The sequence below is a fragment of the Argentina anserina genome, chromosome 4 (assembly GCF_933775445.1).
Source record: "Argentina anserina chromosome 4, drPotAnse1.1, whole genome shotgun sequence".
NCBI classification, from domain to species: domain Eukaryota; kingdom Viridiplantae; phylum Streptophyta; class Magnoliopsida; order Rosales; family Rosaceae; genus Argentina; species Argentina anserina.
This window is the reverse complement of record NC_065875.1, coordinates 22,094,103-22,116,238: the sequence shown is the minus strand read 5'-3', so window position 1 is coordinate 22,116,238 and position 22,136 is coordinate 22,094,103. Positions and strand designations below refer to the sequence as shown.

The window sequence follows — 22,136 nt, the reverse complement described above, 5'->3', positions numbered from 1 at the left end:
GTTGAGACTACAGCACAATGGACTACTTGTCAGCCAACTAGCTAGCACTGATGTTAACATCACATTAATAGGTGATTTCTTGCAGTGAAAAATGATTAGAAAAACAAACCAGATGTTAAATGTTTGCTTGTATTGCAGACATAAAGTTTAAGATTTCGCAAGGAAAATTGCAGAACGCATACAATTGACAGTTAACTTTCCATTTTCCACATCAGTGTATCATGATAAAAGCTCATTTAAAACTTTCGGCCCTTTAAAGGTGGCTGTAGGCTGTTCAGGGACAGCCAGTGCATTGAAGGCGCTCCGCACATTTTTCAGGTGCTCAATATGGGAACCCTCATTGTGTTCTATGCAGGAATGCTGTTAGCTCAATTAAAAGAAGATAGTAACATCTCCTTAGTACCGTGATCAAAGAGAATTATGCTCATCATCAAAACTTATTAATCTCTGCTCGATCAGTGCAACAGTCAATTAGATTCTGTGTCGCTCGCCTCAAATATCCTCTCCCTTGCCTTACTTGCCTGAAACATCAATAAGCCAATATAAAGATCCTTGGTGTTTAAAAGTTCCTGTCATTAACATCAGGAGTAAGATTATCAGGAGGTCATAAATGAGTAGAGAGCAGACCTGTTTTTCCCAGTTTGTACAAGTTGTTACAATAGCAAGCAGAGTGGTTTGCACCAAAGCTCCAACTTGTATTCCTATCCAAAGACCCCTTCCTCTTAGTTGCACCCAGAAAGCTAAAGTAGCAGCAACTGGAATCCCACATAAATAGAATGCTCCAAGGTTTACGTATGCCCCTATATGCTGCCACCCACATCCTCTAGCAATACCTGAAGATTAAACCATTGACGAAACTTTTAACACTAGATTGGTACAAGAAAGAACTTACATTAGAAAAAGATAGCAACTCACCTGAAAGAACCCCTTGAAAACTGTCTAGTAAAACAGAAAGACAAACTAGAGGAGCCATGGTTGTGACGTAATCAATAACATCTCTCTCGTTACTAAAAGTGTAGCCAAATACATTGCGGCAGGCAAAGAGAATTGTGGTTATTACAGTTGACTCTGCAAGTGCAAGAAACATCGCAGCACGAGTAGCCATACGAGCACCTTTTGGGTTGCCAGCACCTAGTTCATTTGAAACTCTAGTACTGTACATGTCCAAAGAAAAAGACGATAAGTTATTACTTAAAGTAAAAGTAGAGGAACATGTAATCTGATGGGACATATGTGTGTTTAAGGCTTACCTTGCTGCAGCACCAAACCCATATGGTATTGAATAGAGTGTGGCAATGGTCTGGAGACTGTAACAAAAACTTAATATATATCACATTGCCTAATGTTGATCCATCTTTTTAGTATGGATATCAAAATTGACAGACTTGATAATTGAAGTCACATAGAGAAAGCTTACCATACAGAAAGAACTGAAGTTTCAAGGGCTGGGTTTGGTAAAAGCCCAGACAGCAAGATAAGCAGCTCAAATGACCACCACTCAAGGCTGAGGAAAAAAAAAACAAATCAAGAACACAGAATAAAACAAGGACATTGCAATTAAATACTTATACAATGCAAATAGAATAGAAGATTAAAAGTACCATATCATTATAGCAGAAGGGATAGCATAGCGAAAAAACTCTCTCATTCCATGGAATAGCTCCATAGAAATTGGGACTCTAGATTTTGAACAGGCAGGAGAAAACTTCATGAACAATCCAAGTACAATAGCATTGAACCAGTACGATATGCTCATTGCCAATGCCCCTCCAAGGCTATCCAGTCCAGACTTGAATACTAGAGCCCAACAGAGAGGAATATGGAACAAAATAGTCGCCAAAGAACTCAGGAGCATAGGAATTATTAGACTTTGAGTCTGAAAGTATCTATTGAGCGGTTGGAGAATTGCATATGAAAATAAAGCAGGAAGAAGCCAGATTGTGAATTTGCCAGCTTCACGTGAGATTTCAGGGTCTTGGCCCATCAACATAAGTAGCTCCCCCATATAGAACCATATTAAAGATAAAGGAAGACAAACTAAGGTGAGAGCAAATATGGCAGTGTAGGTTTGAAGTCCAACTCTCTGATATTGCTCAGCTCCATATGCTTGCCCGCATAAAGTTTCAAGTGCACTGGCCATTCCTAGCTGTTCAAAGATCAAGATACAAAATCTAGTCACTAACATGATCTTGTTGTCACATCAATTATACAGAAGTAATTGGATTTCAGATAACAAACTCCATGAAGATCTGTTTAGGAACAGATGTTGCACATAGTTTTCCAACATGGCGTTTGCACAATCAAAACACTAATCAACCAAATAGATTATGGAATTAATTCGAATGTGTATTTTATCTACAACGGCTGTTCAACAGGACTCAAATTTACTTCTACGAGATCCTTGGCTAGTCCTAATGACCTCTTACGAATCAAATTATTGAATTTTCTTTCCTCTTAACAATCACAATAAGACACAGAGCACTCTACAGCATCAACCTCAAAGGTCTGATATCCAATCAAAAGCTGTTGGCCTAAACTTGGCTACAAATATCATCTTTTTATATAGATCAAAACTATCAACGGCCTCTTTGAATCTAAAACCTAGTTTTTGGGGGGTCATTGTCCAAGTTAATGAAGTCTAACATGCAACGGGATACAGATTAGAACAACGACCGATACAAACAAATCCAACCCCAAGCATTAGTGCAGTATTGCAGATACCAGAAATTCAACCATTAATATCAGGATGTATATTGATGCTATATAATATTAGCCTTAATGTTCAATAATGTGGAAGATCGACTTACAAGAAGACTGAAGCCGGTGACCCCGGAGAAGGATATAGCCAAGGCAGTGCTGGAGAGAGCAAGCTCGCCGAGGTGACCGACCATCATCATGGAAACAACCTGCACCATGTACTGGGATAGCAAAACAGCAACCATAGGCCCTGCCAAGGAACCCAACCTCTTGACTTCTTCGAAAAACAAACCCCATGACTCTATTCTTTCCTCCACATGATCTTTGCCTCTCGGCAATAACAAGCCCTCCTCCATTTTTGTCTGAGATTGCACGAGGGTTTTGGGAGGGGATCGTGCTCAGCTCATGTAATATTACTACCAAAGTTGGAGTACAAATACAAGGCGGAGGTGGAGAGAGAGTTTTGGCACTTAACGGACACCAGTGATTTCGGACTGTCCAGATTGAACATTAAATTTACAAAATATTAAAAACAGCTAATTTTCATTCAATCTGTGAACAGTCACGTTTTACTTGGGAACCAAGTCTGGCTTATTTTGGACATTTCTTGACTGGTACAGACGTCAGAGGAAGTCAAAGAAAAATTGAATTCCATGTTTCCAACTTTGTTCTTGATTGAGACTATGGAGTTCAATAATCACCATGTAAAGGATGAAGTTTTTTGTAATATTTTAGGTGTTTCCAAACTAGGTTTAATCTGTGGATTAGCAAGGCTAATAGACCAAGAGAAACGAAACCCAGTGAAGGCAATCTTTACGAGAGAAAATTCATGTCACTTTGAAAACAATTTGGGGGGGGGCAAATACTCATTTCGAAAGTATATATTTCATTACTCGTAAAGAACTAAAGATGCTGGTATCATATAACCTAGGTGTTCCATACAAACTCAGATGGCTACAACAAGCCATGAGTATATGATTCCACATGTTCGCTACAGTGATAACATTCAGACCTTTGCTCCCAATACTAGAAAGTAGAGATCATCAAGTTAAAGTCTTACAGAAACAGCTACCTCCTGTTACATAGATTAACTGGGAGCTTCTGAAATTAGATCTAGGTATTCCCCCTCTAAAACTCCGTAACTGAAGGTCCATGTTAAGTAGTCACTAAGTGAGGAGGAGCAGAGCGAGGAAGCACACATGAGTAGGTGACATACTTCACGCTGTCAAGAAGCAGAACAACAAAAACCCGAGAAACAGAGTTGGGTTTGATGATGCCATCAACGTCAATGTCACCTGCCTCTCTAGGATCGACCAGAACTGAAACGACCATTGAAGAATTACTTCCTTGAAAGTTGTTGCTTGATTGATTGTTTCTTATGGAGCGTTCTCCACCAGTAACATTGTGATTGGATCCAGCAAGGGGAATTGCCCGACCAAGAATTCTTCTGTTTCCTCCCGTGTTAAGCCTTGTAGCATTTGAACTGTGTTCAGAAACATTAGCAACTGAGGATGCAGGAATTATACCTCCTGAATGACTTGCGGCCGATTCAAACTGGAACACTTCAGTGCACATGCCTGAACTCAACAACGGTCCAGCAAGACCTTCTTGAAACCACTGCTGCAGTTTCCCATCAGCAGAACCAGCTGCAAGAGCCTTCCGTTGTCCGGCAGGAGTAGTGTACAAAGGAGCCCGTCTCCCTCTATTCACTCCAGCTTCAGGTATAGCCAATGCTGAAACCAAATCTTTAGCTCCTTCCACTTTGGCCTCCCTACTCTTCTTATGATTCTTCGCTTTCTCACTGGCCAGGACCGAATGAATAATCAAGTTCCCATCAATCTTAACAAGTTTATCATTTCTGGGAACATACAAAGAAGCAACAAGAGGCTCACTGGCATTACCCAGGCCAGGTACCGCTTGCTCTTTCTGATTATGAGCCCTCTCATGAATCGTGTTAGCTACATCAAACTTCCCACCCGATATTCCTAAACCTACATTCCCTTCTGATCCATTCAAACTCCCCTCAACTGTCAAAACCTTCGCCCTCTGCTGATCATAAAACCTATCCCTAACATAACTCCCACCAAAACCAACATTCACCATCGGAACAAGTCCACCAACAAGCAACAAGAAAAACAGCAATCCCAACAAACTAATGCTAGCAACCTTCTTGGTCTTACTCTCCGATTTCTTCTTCGGCTTGGGCGCAGCTGCAGGCTGCTGCGGTTTAAGCCTCGGTATCGGCACCAAAGGCACCTGAGAACCTTGCGGTTTCACCACATAAGGCGAGTACGGCATCCATGGATACCCCATGGGCGGCATTGGGTACATCCCCGGCGGCGGGCAAATGCCGCTGCCGCTGCTCAATTGCTGCTTCAAAGTAGCATTCTCGGCCATAATGTATGATATCTTATTGTTCAAATCAGCTATAGTGGTATGCATAGCCCTTACCTTATCTTCAAGCTCCTCCACATAATGCTTCTTCCTCTGCCTCGAAAGCTGAGCACTCTCTCTGTTCCTCATCAGCCTCGCCTTCCTCTTCTCATCTTCATCATTCAAACCGCCGCCGCTCTCCGCCCTCCGATACTTCGAGCTTCTCGACTCCACATTCCCTTCCTCGCCGCCGCCTCCGCCGGAGCTCTCCTTCCTCTTCGCAACGAAGCCGTTTCTGGCGGTCTCCTCCTCGATCTTCACCTTCTCATCGACGGTGGTGACATTCGACGACACGTCCCGCTCGGAACTGCCGGAATGAGTCGGCGAGCTCACCGCCTCTGGTATCCCCGATCCCTGGGACGACACCAGCCCGCCAGAATTCTCCGAAAACTCCTGATCGTGGCCGCCGGACTCCTCCGACGGATAATTCAGAAAACCGGAGACGACGCCGTCGGAGTCTGGCTCCGGAGAGTCGGAATCCAAAACAACAGTGGAATCGGCGCTGGGCTGAGCCGTCGGATCAAAGCCGTCGAGGAGGAGGAAACCGTCGGCGTCCGAAGGGAGGTAGAGGTTGTCCAAATCGTCAAAGGTGAGCTCGTAGTCGCAATTGTCGTCGGAGCCGAAGCCGAAGCCGAGATCGGACATGAAGGAGTCGGAGGCCATTACGGCGTCGGAGGAGAAGAATTGAGGATCGAGGGGAGGGATCGGGAGGGACTCGAAGTCCTCGCCGGAATCGTTAGTCTTGACGGTCAGATCTGGAGGGGGAATCGGCGGCTTGCCGATGACTGAGTCTTCCATGTTTTAGGGTTTTCTGGAAGGTTTGAGAGAGAGGGGATGTAAATTGTGTGAGGAAGAGGAAGACGAAGACTACTCTCGACTGGGAAACTTCACGGGGTATTTGACTCGCGCTAAATAGTAATGCGATCCAAACCGTGGATTATCCGAATCCATTTATATAGTAATTGGTATTTAAGAGACTCAGATTTGTTTCCCTTTTCCCGGAACTTCCCGAGATTACCCTTTTTCTGATCAGATGCAAAGCTTTCACCAAAAACTGAGAATTGAGTTGTGTTTCCTTTTTTTTTAAAGGGGTATCAAGAAGATTGAAGAGGAATTAGTTTTTGGCCAGATAACCGATAATAAATAAGCAATTTCAGTCGTTGAATTCACATAGAGATTATATTTGAGGGTTAAAGTTGTCAAATACTATAATCGAAGAGGAAAATAGCCAATTGAGGATGAGAAACAATCTCAATATGATCGGCAATAATCAAAATCAAAATCACAAAGTCGAAACAAGCGGCGTCCACATAACCTAATTATTGAGACACTAAATTATATAATAAACTTGAAGAACTAACTATTTGTGTAAATATACATTGATGCGTGTAATTCACTTTTTTAAGTTATAATTTTCACACAAATCAAAATTCATTATCAAAGAATGTCTATGTACGGTTAAGTAATTAAATGATGGAGATTACATTACGCGAAAAGAAATCATTAATGAAGGAATAAATCAGACAAGGAAACACAAAACTTACGAACCTAAATCATGGGCAACACCCCACTAGTATTTGATCCAAACAAAAAGCAGGCAATGCCTTCAAAGTTCAAACGTAGATAATACTCAAGGAGTCAAAGAAGAGAATTTTTAGTGTAACGAACAGCTGTGATGGCGTCAACTAGAAAATTGGCCACATGGAAGAAAAAGAGTTTGGTTAAGAGTCGGTAGCACTTTCGACCAAAAATACCGAACAAAAATGCATATTAAAAGTATCACATGATGATGACACGTTTGGGCATTGTATATACTATCCCCTATGTTGTCTTCTTCTTTGTCACGTACTCCCTTGTTTTCTAATTAATTATGATTCCCATCTCACTAATTGCCTCCAACCATTAACAATATCTGCTGCCAAATATGCTCTTTCGATTCTGTATTCTCACTATTCTGTAACAATGGCAGAAGTGAGCTCCAGTACTCTTGGCACTCCTCTGGTTCAAAATCAAGAATTCGATGCAGAAACATCGCGGCTAGGATTTGGTAGAGTGAATGATGTTATTGAAGAAGCTAAAAAGCAACTATGGCTAGCAGGGCCTCTTATTGCGGTAAGCTTGCTGCAGTGTAGCTTACAGATCACGTCAGTCATGTTCGTCGGCCATCTCGGGGAGCTTGCACTTTCCGGTGCTTCATTGGCCTCTTCGTTTGCTTCTGTCACCGGATTTGATATCTTGGTAAGAGGGCATCGATCAATTTTTCACAACTAATTAAAAGAATACCAAATATGTTCACCAAATGAAGTTTTGGTCTTTTAGTTCAATTTTCCTAGTAGAGCTTGGAAAATAAGCTTCCTTAGTTATTTTTTTTTCTAACAAATATTTGATATTGTTCAGCACAGTTGGGAATGGCGAGTGCATTAGAGACGTTATGTGGCCAAGCCTATGGAGCTAAACAGTACCACATGCTTGGAGTTCATATGCAACGAGGAATGCTAACACTGTTGGCAATGAGCATTCCCTTGGCACTTATTTGGTTCTACACAAGCACCATCCTCATTGCTCTTGGCCAAGACCACGAGATATGCAAAGAAGCAGGAAACTTTAACCGATGGATGATACCAGGTCTTTTCGCCTATAGCCTCCTCCAATGCCTCATTAGATTCTTACAGACACAAAACAATGTGTTTCCAATGATGATAAGCTCTGGAATCACAGCTTTCCTTCACATTATAGTCTGCTGGGCACTTATTTTCAAACTTGGCTTGGGTAGTAAAGGTGCAGCATTGGCGATTAGCATTTCGAATTGGGTAAATCTGTTGTTATTAGCAAGTTATGTGATGATCTCGCCGGACTGCAAGAGTACTTGGACAGGATTCTCAAAAGAGGCATTGCATGATATCTCAAGTTTTATCAAGCTTGCCATTCCATCGGCTATAATGATATGGTAACTATGTTTCTTCTTCTCCATATATACAAAAGCTAGTGAATTTCTATTGCAGACTACCTATAACTGTCTTTCAAGTTTCAACTGTAACTACTGGTTAACTAGAATCTGTGTAATGCAGCTTCGAATATTGGACATTTGAAATGGTTGTTCTCTTGTCCGGTCTCCTCCCAAACCCAAAACTTGAGACATCTGTGTTATCAATAAGGTATCACTGTCTTATTCTATTCGTTTCTACGTAGTGATAGCAATGTAAGCAGACCTAATTGTCATTGTTGAAACAGCCTTAACACATGTTGGATGGTCTATATGGTATCAGTTGGTCTTGGCAGTGCTATAAGGTTAGTGATGGGTTGAGTTTTTGGTGGTTTCTCATTACTACTGCTTAAGTTGACAACGATATAGAACTAGTACTAGGTATGTTTTCTAAAACCATTCTGTTATCATAACAGTACAAGAGTGTCAAATGAATTGGGTGCCGGGCGGCCCCAAAGTGCACAATTAGCTCTACAAGTCATGATCACAATGGCATTATCCGAGGGTGCTGCTATAGCAGTAGCCACGGTATTGATTCGCAGTGTTTGGGGAAAGCTCTACAGCAACGAGAATGAGGTGATCAGATATGTTGCTGAAATGATGCCACTGCTTGCACTGTCTGATTTCTTGGATGGATTCCAATGTGTGCTTTCAGGTCATAAATTCAGTTGACAACACTTATGAATTTTATAATTTCGCAGGAATTTACTCAATTTAAGAGCCTTCTGTCTTTTCCTCTTCATAATCACAGGAGCTGCTAGAGGGTGTGGATGGCAAAATCTTTGTGTATACATTAACCTTGGAGCTTACTATGTTGTGGGAATTCCTAGTGCTGTGCTTTTTGCTTTCACACTTCATATTGGAGGCATGGGGCTTTGGATGGGGATCATTTGTGCACTTCTTGTTCAAGTTATTGCACTTGTAACAGTAAATGCCTGCACTGATTGGTCTCAAGAGGTAAAGGAGTCCGACTCAAAACTAATTTGTACATGTCAAATATGAGAGCTTATTTGATGTATGTTCACTTAAACATTTCAGGCCATGAAAGCTGCTGATAGAGTTCAGAATACCACCTTGGTGATTGAAAAGACAATTGCTTAGTTTATGAAACATGCAAACAGCTCGGATGATATGGACTAAATTTCATTTAAATAGGAGAGAACAAATTGATGTACAGAACCTCAAATCTGAAGTCAAGGATATTGATCTGTAATGGAAGAAATTTCTAGTCCAATTCTATTGCACGATTGTTTTGAAAGCAAGCAAATAACATTAACCCTACTAGAACATCTTCCACGAAAGCTACCTAGTGCATTCCATTCTATTTCATTCATAAGTTCAGTCTAGGCTACGCAAGAGAACTTGATTACATCGTTTCTATCAGATAAAAAAAAACGTACCCTGAATGCTACAACTTTGGGGCAATCCCATGGCACATCTTACCAACCCAACAAGAAAATGATCGCACAAAACATTCTGATCAAACACTAGATGAGCGTCAAACTGTTTTCCAAAAGGGGAATGTTTAAACCTAATATAGCTATGTCAACCAAAAACGGTCACCCTGCCAGGCAGATTTAAAGATTTGATGTAAAACCACCTAATTTTCCACACTTCCAACGGATGATACAGGTGGAAGGGATGGTTCTTCTGCATTGATGTTTGACTCGGTTGCAAAATCAGGCGAAGATAGAGGCTGCTTCAGTTCTGTTGGATGCTCAACTGAAGGAGGCGCTGGCTCCTCGTGTTCACTGTTCTCAGGATGAAAATTGATAGGGAACTTAGTCACTCTCGGCTTGTCAGCTAAGATATTTCTCTGGACCCTATCAATCAACAACTTCGGGGGAGGTTCCTCTCTCAGTTGTTCATCATCATAATCATTGTTCACGTAGTATCCCACCCTAACAAACTCCTGCCCCATATAAGAACATGTCAACAGAAGTACTGTGACACCAATGATATCTTCATCACGTATTTTTGTTGGGTCTGGAGGGTCAGCCTGCCAGGAGAACAGAACACATAAGGAAACAGAAAGAGGATTTAGTTTCCCATCCAGGTTGAGAACCTAAAATAAACTTGAAAACCCGATACAAGGGATCAGTATAAGTACCTGGAATACAAAACGATAGTTGCCAACATTGACAGGACCAACAAGCACACTCTCCAAGAGTTGGTCATACGTCTCATCTTCAGCAGATCCGACATATATGAGCTTCCATTCCAGGTCTGCAATAATTTGAATAATATCTCATATTAAACCTAAAAACATTGCAACTAAAGATGAGATCATTCAAAAGGTGGACATGCTAGTATGTTGTCACTTTCAGATGGCCGCTGTATTAGACTGCAAGGAGATCATAGTTTCACTCAAATGTTAATACTAAGATGCCTATCCTTCTTTTTTCCCAGGACATTCCTATTATCCTAAAACCAAAAGACAACCATGCTTGTTCAAAGAAAAGGTTTGGAACATAGACATGTTCGATTCAGTAATTCCCACACTCTGAACCACCTATTTTTAACATATTCTGCAATGCCTCTGGAAGATAAACAAGGCAGGCATAAATCATAAAACTATTAATCGTCCATGTCAGTCATTGACCTGAAACATCTCAACCACCTAACAGTAAGATTCTCAGCCCATGTTAACATAATAAGTGCATTCCTTAACTTTCTTGGCACATTCATGTCATCCTTAAAGATCTGAACCCAAATATGTTCAATCAGTCATCACCTACACCCTGAACCACCTAAATAACATAGATATGCCACATATTCTGCACTGCCACTGGAGTAGACCCAGCGCAGACATATATCATAAACTAACTAATCGCTTGTGTCGGTCATTAACCTGGAACAACACAACCAACCTAACAGCCGAGACAACTGATAGCTTACATTCATCCTCAATACAAAAACACAAAATCATACACTACGAATACAAAGCTTGCCCAAAGAAAAGTGAACCCATCAAGAAATCGGACATTTACCTCGATTCGGAACTGTTTCACGAGCACAGTGATAATCCAAGATGAATGCTACGATCAATAACATGCCCAAATACAATGTCCCAACAAAATTCACAACAAAAGTATCAAACAAACTGACCATGATACATTCAAGAAGATCCCCCTAAATACTTGATCCTGCTAAATCATTTTCAAATTACAAACCCAGCAATAGATAAATCAGATTCAACTAATTGGGTATTTGGGGAAAGAAACCCTAGCTGAACCCCAAGCAAAACCAAACCAGCATTTTCCCCAAAATTAATCCAGATTAAAAAAACAAGAAGTGAAATCGAAGATATTATGATGATGGGTTTAACGAATTACCGTCTTTGAGAGAAGCCAAGCACTCGTATGAGATTTCGAACTGGAAGGGGTTGAGGAAAGCGGAGGGGTTGTCCAAAACGGCGACGTTTGTGATATTGACGGCACTCATATTCACGAAACCTAAATCAAACAACAACTGAGACTAATCGGCTGGGTCCTTAAAGAGCCTCCGGATTGGGATTTAAAGCCTTGGCCGACTCTCGCAAGAACCCTGTAACACCGGAGACTCGGAACGAACAGCTGGAGGTGAGGGGGAGGGGGGAATGAGAGGGGTGGAGATTTAGAGGAGAGGGGATTTGGGAGGGTAATTATATGGAGAGGGAAAGGATTACCGGCAGTAGCCGGTGGTGATGCTGTGGAGGGAAATAGGGTAGGAATTTGGGCGGGAGCAAATTTGACATTTTTGGCACACGTTTGCGTCTCATCCGGCGTATATATGCACCGGGAGGTGGCAAACTGGCAATAGAGCCCAAGCCATGATTTGACTATTTTAGAGTTTAAGATGATAAACATTTTTTTCTATATATACATAAATGCAAGGTGTCAAGATGAAATGTAACTTGAATACCAATAGAAACGGTTAAAATCTAGTGGTCCGAAAAATAATAAGTGTGATAAGTTTAGGACGCTTGGTCTCATTTCCAATATAAGTAACATGATACAAATAAAAAAGTGGTCTCATGATCTCTCACCAAGTCCATACAACCTAATTTCTTAGTGTGAGAAACTTTTCATCGGTTGTTCTTCATTATATTCATTAGGGAACAAATCGTTGTACTGATAAATTAGCTCAATTGGTTGATGTTTCTTACGCGCATTCTCCCTTTGTATGAATGTATTCCTCCTGATGTGACCCCAACGCTCCACTTGGATCAGTTGGGAAAGTAAGTATAAAGGAGTTTTATTTTTTGAATTAGTTCTCTTGTTTATATTGGTTAAGAAAAAAAATATCCATACAACCTATGGAATCCTAATTTTTTACTATGGGATGAACCAAAACAAGAGATGGGGTGGGACTTGGGAGTGCGTGTCTTCCGTGATTTGTCATCTTTAATAATATTCAAGCAGCAAGCCGGCTTGTTAAAGAGCTCTACGCATGACATGATTCAAGATTGTGTGAATTCCTTTTGGTGCTCATTTGCAACCCTCATTTGAATCCGAAAATAATTGGGGTGATTTCGTATCTTGCTTTAGAGTGAGTTAAGATAAACTCATACGGCGTCATGGAAGAGAGACTCGACAATTGGTGATTATGGTCTTATGGAGTTATTTGTCGTCAATATACATGGAATTTTCTTGATTATGTTTTTAACAATGACAATATTGAATGAGTTTGATGTTGAACCATACATACTTTGTTGAAGAAAAATTCCAACATTGTAGATTGACCTACATATAAAGTGTTATCCGGCTGGAATTGATAGTGATGATCGACCATGTTGCCGACATAGCCTCCTGAAAAGCCCTAGGATATAGTTTTAACAAAGAGATATGTCATTGGTTAGGTAATGCCAACACCACACATGTAAATCTTACCAATTATACATTTATTAGGCATAGTGAGAAAGAGGATAGTTTAGACTCATCTTAAAGCGCAAACTCTCTGACAAGACCCTATGGAATCAAATATGAGACAGTTTGTCCTCATAATACCTTGTCAGTTGGATGTTTTCCAAAACAATTGAATTTGCAGCTTGTGGTCACATATCATCTTTGTTGGGACTAAGTTAAGAGATGTGGATAAAGATCCTGAATGGATTAGTTCTAACCTAATTCAAGTGCCTCCAGACCACATAGCGCGATAACTTGATTACGGTAGGGATATTAAAATGAAGTGTGATGAATTCTTGATGAACTAAGAGCCAAATGATGCAATTATGAAGCTCATTGCTTAAAAACTCATGGCTCACCACTTTAATCATCAAATTAAGTCTATTAGACTGGATAATGCAGGAGAATTCACTTCGAAAACTTTTTATTACATAGGCGGATAGATGTTGAACATCCTGTAACCCCATGTTCATTTTGCATAATGGATGAGTATGAGAAACAATTAAGCGGTTATAGCTTATAGCTAGGGCCCTCATTACGCATGAGTAATTTACCCATAACTGTATGGGGATATGCAATATTGCATGCAACTGTACTTAGAATGAAAAGATCTTGAGAATACTAGGTCTTGAAAGTGATGACTGTTATTGATGATGTTATTCATCAGTTGGTTAAAGGCAGTAAGAACGTTCAACTAATGCCTACAAGTATTATATGAATTAGTCGAATGTATGAGAAAATATGTTTCCACCGTTTGAGCGATGATAAGTCTTAGGAGATGAAACTCTCCATTTAAGTACGACATGTGTATGTATGTACTTGTTGTAATATATTTGACTCGACATCTCATTCGGTTTAAATTCATAAGGCCAAGATGATGGTTGAGTGCGCCCACACATATGTCAATACTTGATCATAACACGTTTTGACATCAAATCCTATATCCCAACACAAAATACATTTTAATGAAGCGATGCCAGAATATGCCCATATTCATATATCAACTTCCACAAGATCTATATGGCAGCTCACTTGTTGGAAAATAGTGAATTTAGTACCATTGGAAAGCTCCATGTGTCTATTTTCCAGGGACATTAACCATTGGACAATATATATTATATTGAGTGAGTTATAACTATTTTAGTAAACTAAGACGGATTTGTCCAAAACCTGCAGCTGAGTCAACTTCGACAAAGCTTTGTGATCAGCTCATAACGAACTGGGTTGTAAACCATATATTACTGGAAAGCCACATGTGTTTATTTTTTAGAACTTTGATGGTTCATTTATACCTATTGCATCAAAGAAGTTATGATTGTCTAAGTGCGTGAAGAACATACCATGCGTGAATATGTTTTTCATTGCAAACTCTTTATTTGAGTCGTTATGCAATTCTCTTTCTTTTGATCCATGTACGGATAAGTGTATATGTTTGATTTAAGAATGTTTGGTGAGTTTTGATATTGAAATCATTAACCCATTGCTACTTTTGAAGAATGTGAAGAGCGTTCATATATTCTATTTATCTAAACTCCGAGATTGAGTTACCGATCATGTGAAGTTGTTTTGCAGACTTAATGGGGAGACTATACCACATGTTATCTTCAATTGTAGACCATGTGTTGTGCTATTTTTCCCTTTGACCACCTTTTATTTTTACCCAAGATGTTTTTATTTTGCTTGGAAATGTTTTTACCGAGTTAATGGTTATGCACTATGACACATTAAGATCGTGATAAATGGTGAGTGTTGTATGAGAATTACTCTTCGTAATGTTTTGGTGTATCTTGTCCTAATCAGTATATGTTAGTCTAGATAAGAAATGATATATAATCCCTTATTCAACGAGATACTCAATGTAATACATATATATAATGTCTATTTATTAATGAATAGAGAAAATGTTTTTATCTATCTGATATATATTACATTCTTTTGTAACACATAACCATATACAGCTTGTGTGTGCCACACCATCCATCATTTGGATCGCTATCAATTGAAGCTAATCGACACTATTCGATCTCTTTCAGCATGCGACCAAAGAAAGAGCATTTTATGTTGTTATGATCAACAAACATCCACCTCTATTGACACGTTAAATTCAGCTCAGACGTTTCATCTCCTAACAATACCTCAGCTCGATCTAAGGTGGTAATGTCCCTTATTAAACTGAAATCCCAGTTCATATGACTCCAAGAAATTAGAAATACAAAGTTTGTATTTTTTTTAATTACTGTATTTGAGCATGACGGATACGATTAACTTTCATACCTTTGTAGAGATTTTGATATACATGTATAAATGAAACATTTTATGTGAAGTACCCTCTTCATATTAGTTTGTTCGAGTGTATTACAATTTACAACCGAAGAGGTCAAAGTTGGAGATTGAATGATGAACTTTCATAGTACGTGAATGTGTCAGCTCTTCATCAATGCTTGCAAAAAAGTCACCAACTCTTTTACAGGTTTAGAACCAAACTATTTTGAAGTTTTAACTTTTAACCCTATTTGTTCGTTGAATCTTTACCTGGTTGGCTGGTTTAGTGGGACCCAAAAGGCAAATAGGTAAATGTGTCGCAATTTTACCAAGGCAACGACCTGAACCCGATAGCGGTACTGTAACGCAGCGTTTTACTCCACCTACACACTCGCACAGAAAGCCGAAAAGGTCAAAAATAAATAAATAAAATTAAGGAAATGAAAAAAAATAAAATATTCCCATTTTGGGCCTGGTAGCTGTACATAAAAGTCTCCTTGAGCTTCACAAATAAGAAATAACAAACCCTAGTAGTCTCTCTCTCACTGTCTCCTCTTCTCTCTCTGAAGCCCTAACCAAATGGCTTCTCGTCGTCTCTTATCTTCTCTCGTCCGGTCATCCGTACGCCGATCTCCGTCCAAATCTCCGATTTCCAACTCCCACCCCAGGCTCTCCTCCCCATCGCCCCCTCCCCACCGCGCGTCGCCCTACGGCTACCTCCTCTCGCGCGTGGCCGAGTACGCCACCGCCGCAGCCACCGAGACCAAGTCGGTGTCCCCGGCCGGGCCCAAGGATGGCGCGAAGGGGAAAATCACCGACGAGTTCACCGGGAAAGGCGCGATCGGGCAGGTGTGCCAGGTCATCGGAGCCGTCGTGGATGTGAGATTTGAGGAGGGGCTGCCGCCGATCTTGACGGCGCTGGAAGTGCTGGACAACTCGATCCGGTTGGTGCTTGAGGTGGCTCAGCACTTGGGTGAGAACATGGTCAGGACTATTGCTATGGATGGGACTGAGGGTCTTGTTAGAGGCCAGCGCGTGCTCAACACCGGCTCGCCCATCACTGTAAGCTCATTAATCTGTTTCAATGGTTTTCAGTGGCTGTTTTCGATTTGATAAGCAATGTGTGTTGAGATTGGATGAGAAAATTTGGGGCTTTACTGACATTTTATGGTTAAGGTGTTGATTTAAATAGGTGGAAATGATGAATTGGTGATGTGTATTAGTGTATATTAGATCTGTATTCGTTCTATTGGCTAGGTTTTGTGTTGACCCATTATTGATCGTTTAACATTTGTAGCTTTTGCGCTTGGAAATATTTGATTTTGATAAATGCTCACTTATACACTGATGCGTTTTGATATTAGAGTTACACATTTGGTTCATGGCGCACTGATTGTGCGCTAGTGGTCTTTTTGTATTTGTTTGGTTACAGGGGTTTGGTTCTGGTACGATGAATTGGGAGTATAATGTGTTCTCTGTTTGGCTTTTAGGTGCCTGTTGGTAGGTCTACCCTTGGTAGAATCATGAATGTCATTGGAGAGCCCATTGATCACAGAGGCGATATCAGTAAGTACCGGAAACCATAAAGTAACTGCTCGTCATTTGCAATGTGATATTACCAGGGTACATTTTCTGACTTTATCTCTTGACACTACAACAGATACCGATCACTTTCTGCCCATTCATAGAGAAGCTCCTGCCTTTGTTGAGCAAGCTACTGAACAACAGATCCTTGTTACTGGAATCAAGGTATGGACCGCATATTTTTTTGCTTCTTGTATGCTTTAACTTTATTATAAACTATTCAGTGTATTTATATTGTTTCATTTACAGGTTGTTGACCTTCTTGCTCCATACCAAAGAGGAGGAAAGATTGGGTTGTTCGGTGGTGCTGGAGTCGGAAAGACTGTGCTTATTATGGAACTTATCAACAATGTCGCAAAAGCTCATGGTCAGTTTTCAAAAGTTAGAGATGTTGACACACTGGTTTTGCAAAAGTTATTGCTTGTTTACATTACGGCCTATCTTTGTTGATCAGGTGGTTTCTCCGTGTTTGCCGGTGTCGGAGAACGTACTCGTGAGGGTAATGACTTGTACAGGGAAATGATTGAGAGTGGTGTTATTAAGCTCGGTGAAAAGCAGGTCTGTACACTTTACGTGTTATCCTTTATTTATTATTATTATTATTATTATTTATTTACATTCATCACAATCCTCTATCAGTTTTTGTTGTTCACTTTCTCTTCCATTTATATTGCATCAGGCTGACAGCAAATGTGCTCTAGTGTACGGTCAAATGAACGAGCCCCCGGGTGCCCGTGCTCGTGTTGGGCTGACTGGTCTGACTGTGGCAGAACATTTCCGTGATGCTGAAGGGCAAGATGTGCTTCTCTTTATCGACAACATTTTCCGATTTACTCAAGTAAGCATGACTTTTGAGGAATTGTTGCACATTGTTTGTATTCACATTGCATGATGTTAATCCGGTTATGTGTTGTTGTCCTATCCTACAGGCTAACTCTGAGGTGTCTGCTTTGCTTGGTCGTATCCCATCCGCTGTCGGGTACCAGCCTACCCTAGCTACTGATCTTGGAGGTCTTCAAGAGCGTATCACAACCACCAAGAAGGGTTCCATTACTTCTGTCCAAGCTATTTATGTGCCCGCTGATGACTTGACAGATCCTGCTCCCGCAACAACTTTTGCTCACTTGGATGCCACAACTGTGTTGTCTAGACAGGTCCTGTCACAACTGTGGACTACTTTTGAATCATTTTGCATGTTTTCAATTAAGTAACCTTGTTGTTTTTTAATTGAACAGATCTCTGAGCTTGGTATCTATCCTGCCGTTGATCCCCTTGATTCCACATCTCGTATGCTCTCTCCCCATATTTTGGGTGAGGAACATTACAACACTGCTCGTGGAGTGCAGAAGGTTCTTCAGAACTACAAGAATTTGCAAGATATTATTGCCATTTTGGGTATGGATGAGCTTAGTGAAGATGATAAATTGACTGTTGCCCGTGCACGTAAGATTCAACGTTTCTTGAGCCAGCCATTCCATGTAGCAGAAGTTTTCACCGGTGCCCCTGGAAAGTATGTAGAGTTGAAAGAAAGCATTCAGAGCTTCCAGGTAATCTCATTTCTGAAGTAGCGCGTGCCTGATTATTATCCTTCCAATTGTTTTTATTCTGTTGTAAGAAAAACTAGGGAAAAAAAAGTAAAAATAGTTTTTCATTTATTTTGTCAATTTTTATTATTATTAAGGTACTGCCATTGCTTTCCTTGCCAATAAAAGTACTAACATGATAATTTATTCTTTTATCAGTGTTTGAAAGATTTAATGATGAGTTTTGAACGCCCAATGATGCTTTACCAATTCACCCTCATTGGGCATGCATCAATCAAGTCTTCACCTGTCCCATTTTCTAGATTTAGGAGTTTGAACGTACATTGATTTCTCTACTTGATTGGTATTTAATTTTGGTATTTTGTGTTGACAGGGAGTGTTGGATGGTAAGTTTGATGACCTTCCAGAACAGTCATTCTACATGGTTGGAGGAATTGAGGAGGTTATTGCTAAGGCTGAGAAGATTGCCAAGGAAAATGCTTAAGTCACACATCTTTGTTCCTTTATCTTGATAACTGTGAAAACCCAAATAATTTAGGTGGCGCTGGCAATGCCGGCGAACAGGATTTTTCATTTTTGAGACAAATTGTATGAGCATTTCCCATTTCAGAATCAAGGATATTGCCGAGTGTGAGAGAAATGGAGGCAATGGCCTATCCCCTTTTTCCTTGTTTTACAATAAGGGGAAGAAAGATAGAGGACATGTAAATTTATTTTACCTTTTCAATTTCCCAAACCTTGGATGCGCTGATGTTCAACTCTTTGTTTATGTGAATTACGTGATGAGTTTCAAACCTCTTCTCCCTTGCTTCCCATTTCGCTTCCTCCATTGTATGTACAATCTTCTCATTTCCAAAAATGCAGAGGTAGACGAATTCCGGCCGGCCTCGTCTACCGCTGCAAGAGCTTTGCCACGTCTTTTCCGAATTCCGACTTATAACGAGTGGCTGTGATCATTCAAACCGGTTATCCTGCATCAATCAGGATCTCCCAAAACCATGCCACGTGTATTTTTGGAGGATCAAATTTACAAATCTAACCTCAACTCCGATTCAACCACGAGGCTCGTCGTCGTCGTCTTTGACTCAAAGTGTCATACACCAAGTTTGGCGCCGGCATCCCCAAATCCGCCGCAGCAATATTAGCCCACACCATGTCATTCACAATCTCCCAAACCCGGTTAGCACCTCTACACCCCCATGCGCACTTTAGCCCCTCCCTCCCTCCCATGTCTATCCTACGCCGCCTCACCCCTTCCCGCCTAACCCTCCACAACCGCCGCCGCCGCCGCCTCGCAGCCGTCTCCGCCGCCGTACGCCAGGACACCACTCTCTGGACCCCGGCGCCGCTCTCTCAGGTCGAGCCCGCCGCGGAGTCGCTGTTCCACATCCGCGTGGATCTCTCCGACGCGCCTGACCTCGCTTCCTCGTACACGCGCGCCGGGCAGTACCTCCAGCTCCGCGTCCCGGAGGTGGAGAAGCCGTCTTTCCTCGCAATCGCGTCGCCGCCGTCCCTGGCGACGAAGGGCGTGTTTGAGTTCCTGGTGAAGAGCGTGGAGGGGTCGATTGCGGAGCTGCTCTGCGGGTTGAAGAAGGGCGACGTTGTGGAGCTGACTCAGGCTATGGGGAAGGGATTCGAAATCGAGCGGATAGAGCCGCCGGAGAGTTTTCCGACGGTTCTGATTTTCGCAACGGGATCTGGAATCAGGTTTGTCAGCACCGAATTGATTATTCAAGGTAGTAGAGTGAATTTGGAGTTTGATTTGGATTTTTGAATTTGTGGTTGTGCAGTCCAATTAGGTCTCTGATTGAATCAGGGTTTAACGCCGATAAGCGATCCGACGTGAAGCTCTACTATGGGGCCAGAAACCTTGACAGAATGGCCTATCAGGTCTGTCATGAGCTTGTTGTTCTTCATTTTCATATGCTCTACTTCAATTTAATTTGTGACTTTAAGTAATTGTGGCTCTTGTTGGTTTGGAATGTTTAGGATAGATTTAAAGACTGGGAAGCTTCAGGTGTAAAGATAGTTCCTGTATTATCACAACCACAAGATGGTTGGACTGGACAAAGCGGTTATGTACAGGTAGGAACTTGCTGCAATGCGCTTATTTTAAGTTGTCACTACTTCTGCTACGATTTTGATTATGAAGTTAATGCACTCTGTTTAAATTTGCAGGCTGCATTTTCTAGAGCCAAGCAAGTGTATAACCCTCTATCCACCGCTGCTGTTCTCTGTGGGCAGAAACAGATGGCCGAGGTTTTTACTGCTTCATTTTACTCTTTCTTTGTCATGCTTATTGGTAGTTCTGCTGATGCTGTTTGTCTTTGTTTTATCTCGTGCTTGTTTATGTTTGGTAACATCTATGTGAACATCTGGGGTGTTGCTTCATGGGGGCATCGAAACTAATAGTTTAAGACATATCCAATAAATCGTCTAGTGCTTTTTAAGAGGGACATACATTTTTTGGGAAGTGGTGTTCTCGGCTGCAAGGTGCTATTGTTGTTATGTCTACTAAATTTTATCAGAGTTAGATAAAGATATCTATAGAGGAACGACTTGTTTTTAGTCTTGACTCTAGGGACGAATGGTGTTTGGCTCTTTCCTCTTAATACTGGATTAGCAAACATGATGAATGTTGGATTAAGACATAAGTATGTTTGGAAGCAAAACTGGTGAAGTCACATTATGGGGTGGGGTGGGGGAAGATTTGGTGCAGTAGATGATGTTGAATCACTATTTATGATTCATAAGTAAATTGTTTCTTCATGGGAAAAAGACCTAAATATAAGGAAAGCGATTAACCTGGCTGCTTTAAGTACTCAAAAAAAGATATCTCAATTTCTTTAGAGGGATGGATGAGTTGAAGAATCTCTGATCTTGAAATCAAAAACACTTTGGAACAGTGGTCCTGGTTATTCTGGGGAATGCACTCACTACATCCGCAATAATGAATGCGTAGTAACCCTTTGGTCTGATATGAGCAAAGATCAGCAACCAAATGTTTTCATCACTTCCAGCATTCCCTTCTTTCTATTTCACGCGGTTTAATGTTTTTATTTTTTTAATATTTTTGCATAGTAACTTCTGTTCTCACGACTGCTTCGGATTCAATCACATTTTTATATGCATTAAGCCTGTGTGATTGCCAGGAAAGGAATATTAATTTGTTAAAATTTTGATATCTTCAATGGATCCCGTAGTTCAGTGGAATATGGTACCATCTGATACATACGACTGGAAAGGATGTGGTATAGCCCTGAGAATGAGATGTCTTGTTTGTGATCATATTAATACTAAAAGCTAATATATTCTCCACATATGTTGATTTCTGTGGTTCTGGTTATTAATTTGACATTTGTCATGTTTTTCCTTTGCAGGAAGTTAGCTCAATTCTTTTATCAGATGGAGTTGCGAGTGAAAAAATACTGAAGAACTTCTAACTTATACATTGAAAGTCTGCATTGTTGTACCATTGTTGAGTAATAGTTACTGTTAATTTATTCCCCACCGCTGAGGATAAATTATCCTGGCCTGGAATCAGATAAATACATACAATTTTTGGTGTTCGACGTAGCAATTTTGTTGTTTGTTACAACTGTCATTTGGTCTTGTGCCTAGTCTGAGATGTCTGCTCTAACCAGTACCCGTTACACTTTTTACAGTTTAATGCGGTTTTATTTTGTGTCAAGAGTCATACTAATTGCTTTCGAAGGTTGAAGAATAGATAATCTGCTAATGAACCCC

The 22,136-nt window shown here is 40.8% G+C and overlaps 6 protein-coding genes across 6 annotated transcripts; 3 read left to right on the top strand and 3 right to left on the bottom strand.

Annotated features, from left to right (window-relative positions):
• Window positions 1-45: 45 nt before the first annotated feature.
• Window positions 46-3,493, bottom strand: LOC126791736 (protein DETOXIFICATION 12-like). The gene is made up of 7 exons (XM_050518206.1): window positions 2,808-3,493; window positions 1,602-2,146; window positions 1,418-1,504; window positions 1,251-1,307; window positions 916-1,154; window positions 628-833; window positions 46-521 (listed from the first exon to the last, which is right to left on the bottom strand). The coding sequence occupies exons 1-7, from the start codon at window positions 3,051-3,053 to the stop codon at window positions 468-470; spliced, it is 1,434 nt and encodes a 477-aa protein (XP_050374163.1). The 5' UTR covers window positions 3,054-3,493; the 3' UTR covers window positions 46-467.
• Window positions 3,494-3,664: 171 nt separating this feature from the next.
• LOC126791721 (bZIP transcription factor 17) lies at window positions 3,665-6,044 on the bottom strand. The gene has a single exon (XM_050518186.1). It carries the CDS (start codon window positions 5,926-5,928, stop codon window positions 3,853-3,855), a length of 2,076 nt encoding a protein of 691 aa, XP_050374143.1. The 5' UTR covers window positions 5,929-6,044; the 3' UTR covers window positions 3,665-3,852.
• A 1,048-nt stretch (window positions 6,045-7,092) lies between these two features.
• Window positions 7,093-9,333, top strand: LOC126791731 (protein DETOXIFICATION 16-like). The gene is made up of 7 exons (XM_050518198.1): window positions 7,093-7,368; window positions 7,533-8,077; window positions 8,199-8,285; window positions 8,362-8,418; window positions 8,530-8,768; window positions 8,865-9,070; window positions 9,152-9,333. The coding sequence occupies exons 1-7, from the start codon at window positions 7,093-7,095 to the stop codon at window positions 9,212-9,214; spliced, it is 1,473 nt and encodes a 490-aa protein (XP_050374155.1). The 3' UTR covers window positions 9,215-9,333.
• A 170-nt stretch (window positions 9,334-9,503) lies between these two features.
• On the bottom strand, window positions 9,504-11,707 carry LOC126791760 (probable histone chaperone ASF1A). Its single transcript, XM_050518234.1, has 3 exons — window positions 11,449-11,707; window positions 10,224-10,339; window positions 9,504-10,112 (listed from the first exon to the last, which is right to left on the bottom strand). Exons 1-3 carry the CDS (start codon window positions 11,555-11,557, stop codon window positions 9,714-9,716), a joined length of 624 nt encoding a protein of 207 aa, XP_050374191.1. The 5' UTR covers window positions 11,558-11,707; the 3' UTR covers window positions 9,504-9,713.
• A 4,079-nt stretch (window positions 11,708-15,786) lies between these two features.
• Window positions 15,787-19,189, top strand: LOC126791729 (ATP synthase subunit beta, mitochondrial). The gene is made up of 9 exons (XM_050518196.1): window positions 15,787-16,323; window positions 16,752-16,827; window positions 16,922-17,010; window positions 17,095-17,212; window positions 17,300-17,403; window positions 17,525-17,683; window positions 17,775-17,999; window positions 18,081-18,392; window positions 18,763-19,189. The coding sequence occupies exons 1-9, from the start codon at window positions 15,841-15,843 to the stop codon at window positions 18,871-18,873; spliced, it is 1,677 nt and encodes a 558-aa protein (XP_050374153.1). The 5' UTR covers window positions 15,787-15,840; the 3' UTR covers window positions 18,874-19,189.
• Window positions 19,190-19,487: 298 nt separating this feature from the next.
• On the top strand, window positions 19,488-21,965 carry LOC126791753 (fruit protein pKIWI502). The gene is made up of 5 exons (XM_050518225.1): window positions 19,488-20,096; window positions 20,180-20,279; window positions 20,379-20,474; window positions 20,568-20,648; window positions 21,770-21,965. Exons 1-5 carry the CDS (start codon window positions 19,543-19,545, stop codon window positions 21,830-21,832), a joined length of 894 nt encoding a protein of 297 aa, XP_050374182.1. The 5' UTR covers window positions 19,488-19,542; the 3' UTR covers window positions 21,833-21,965.
• Window positions 21,966-22,136: the final 171 nt, after the last annotated feature.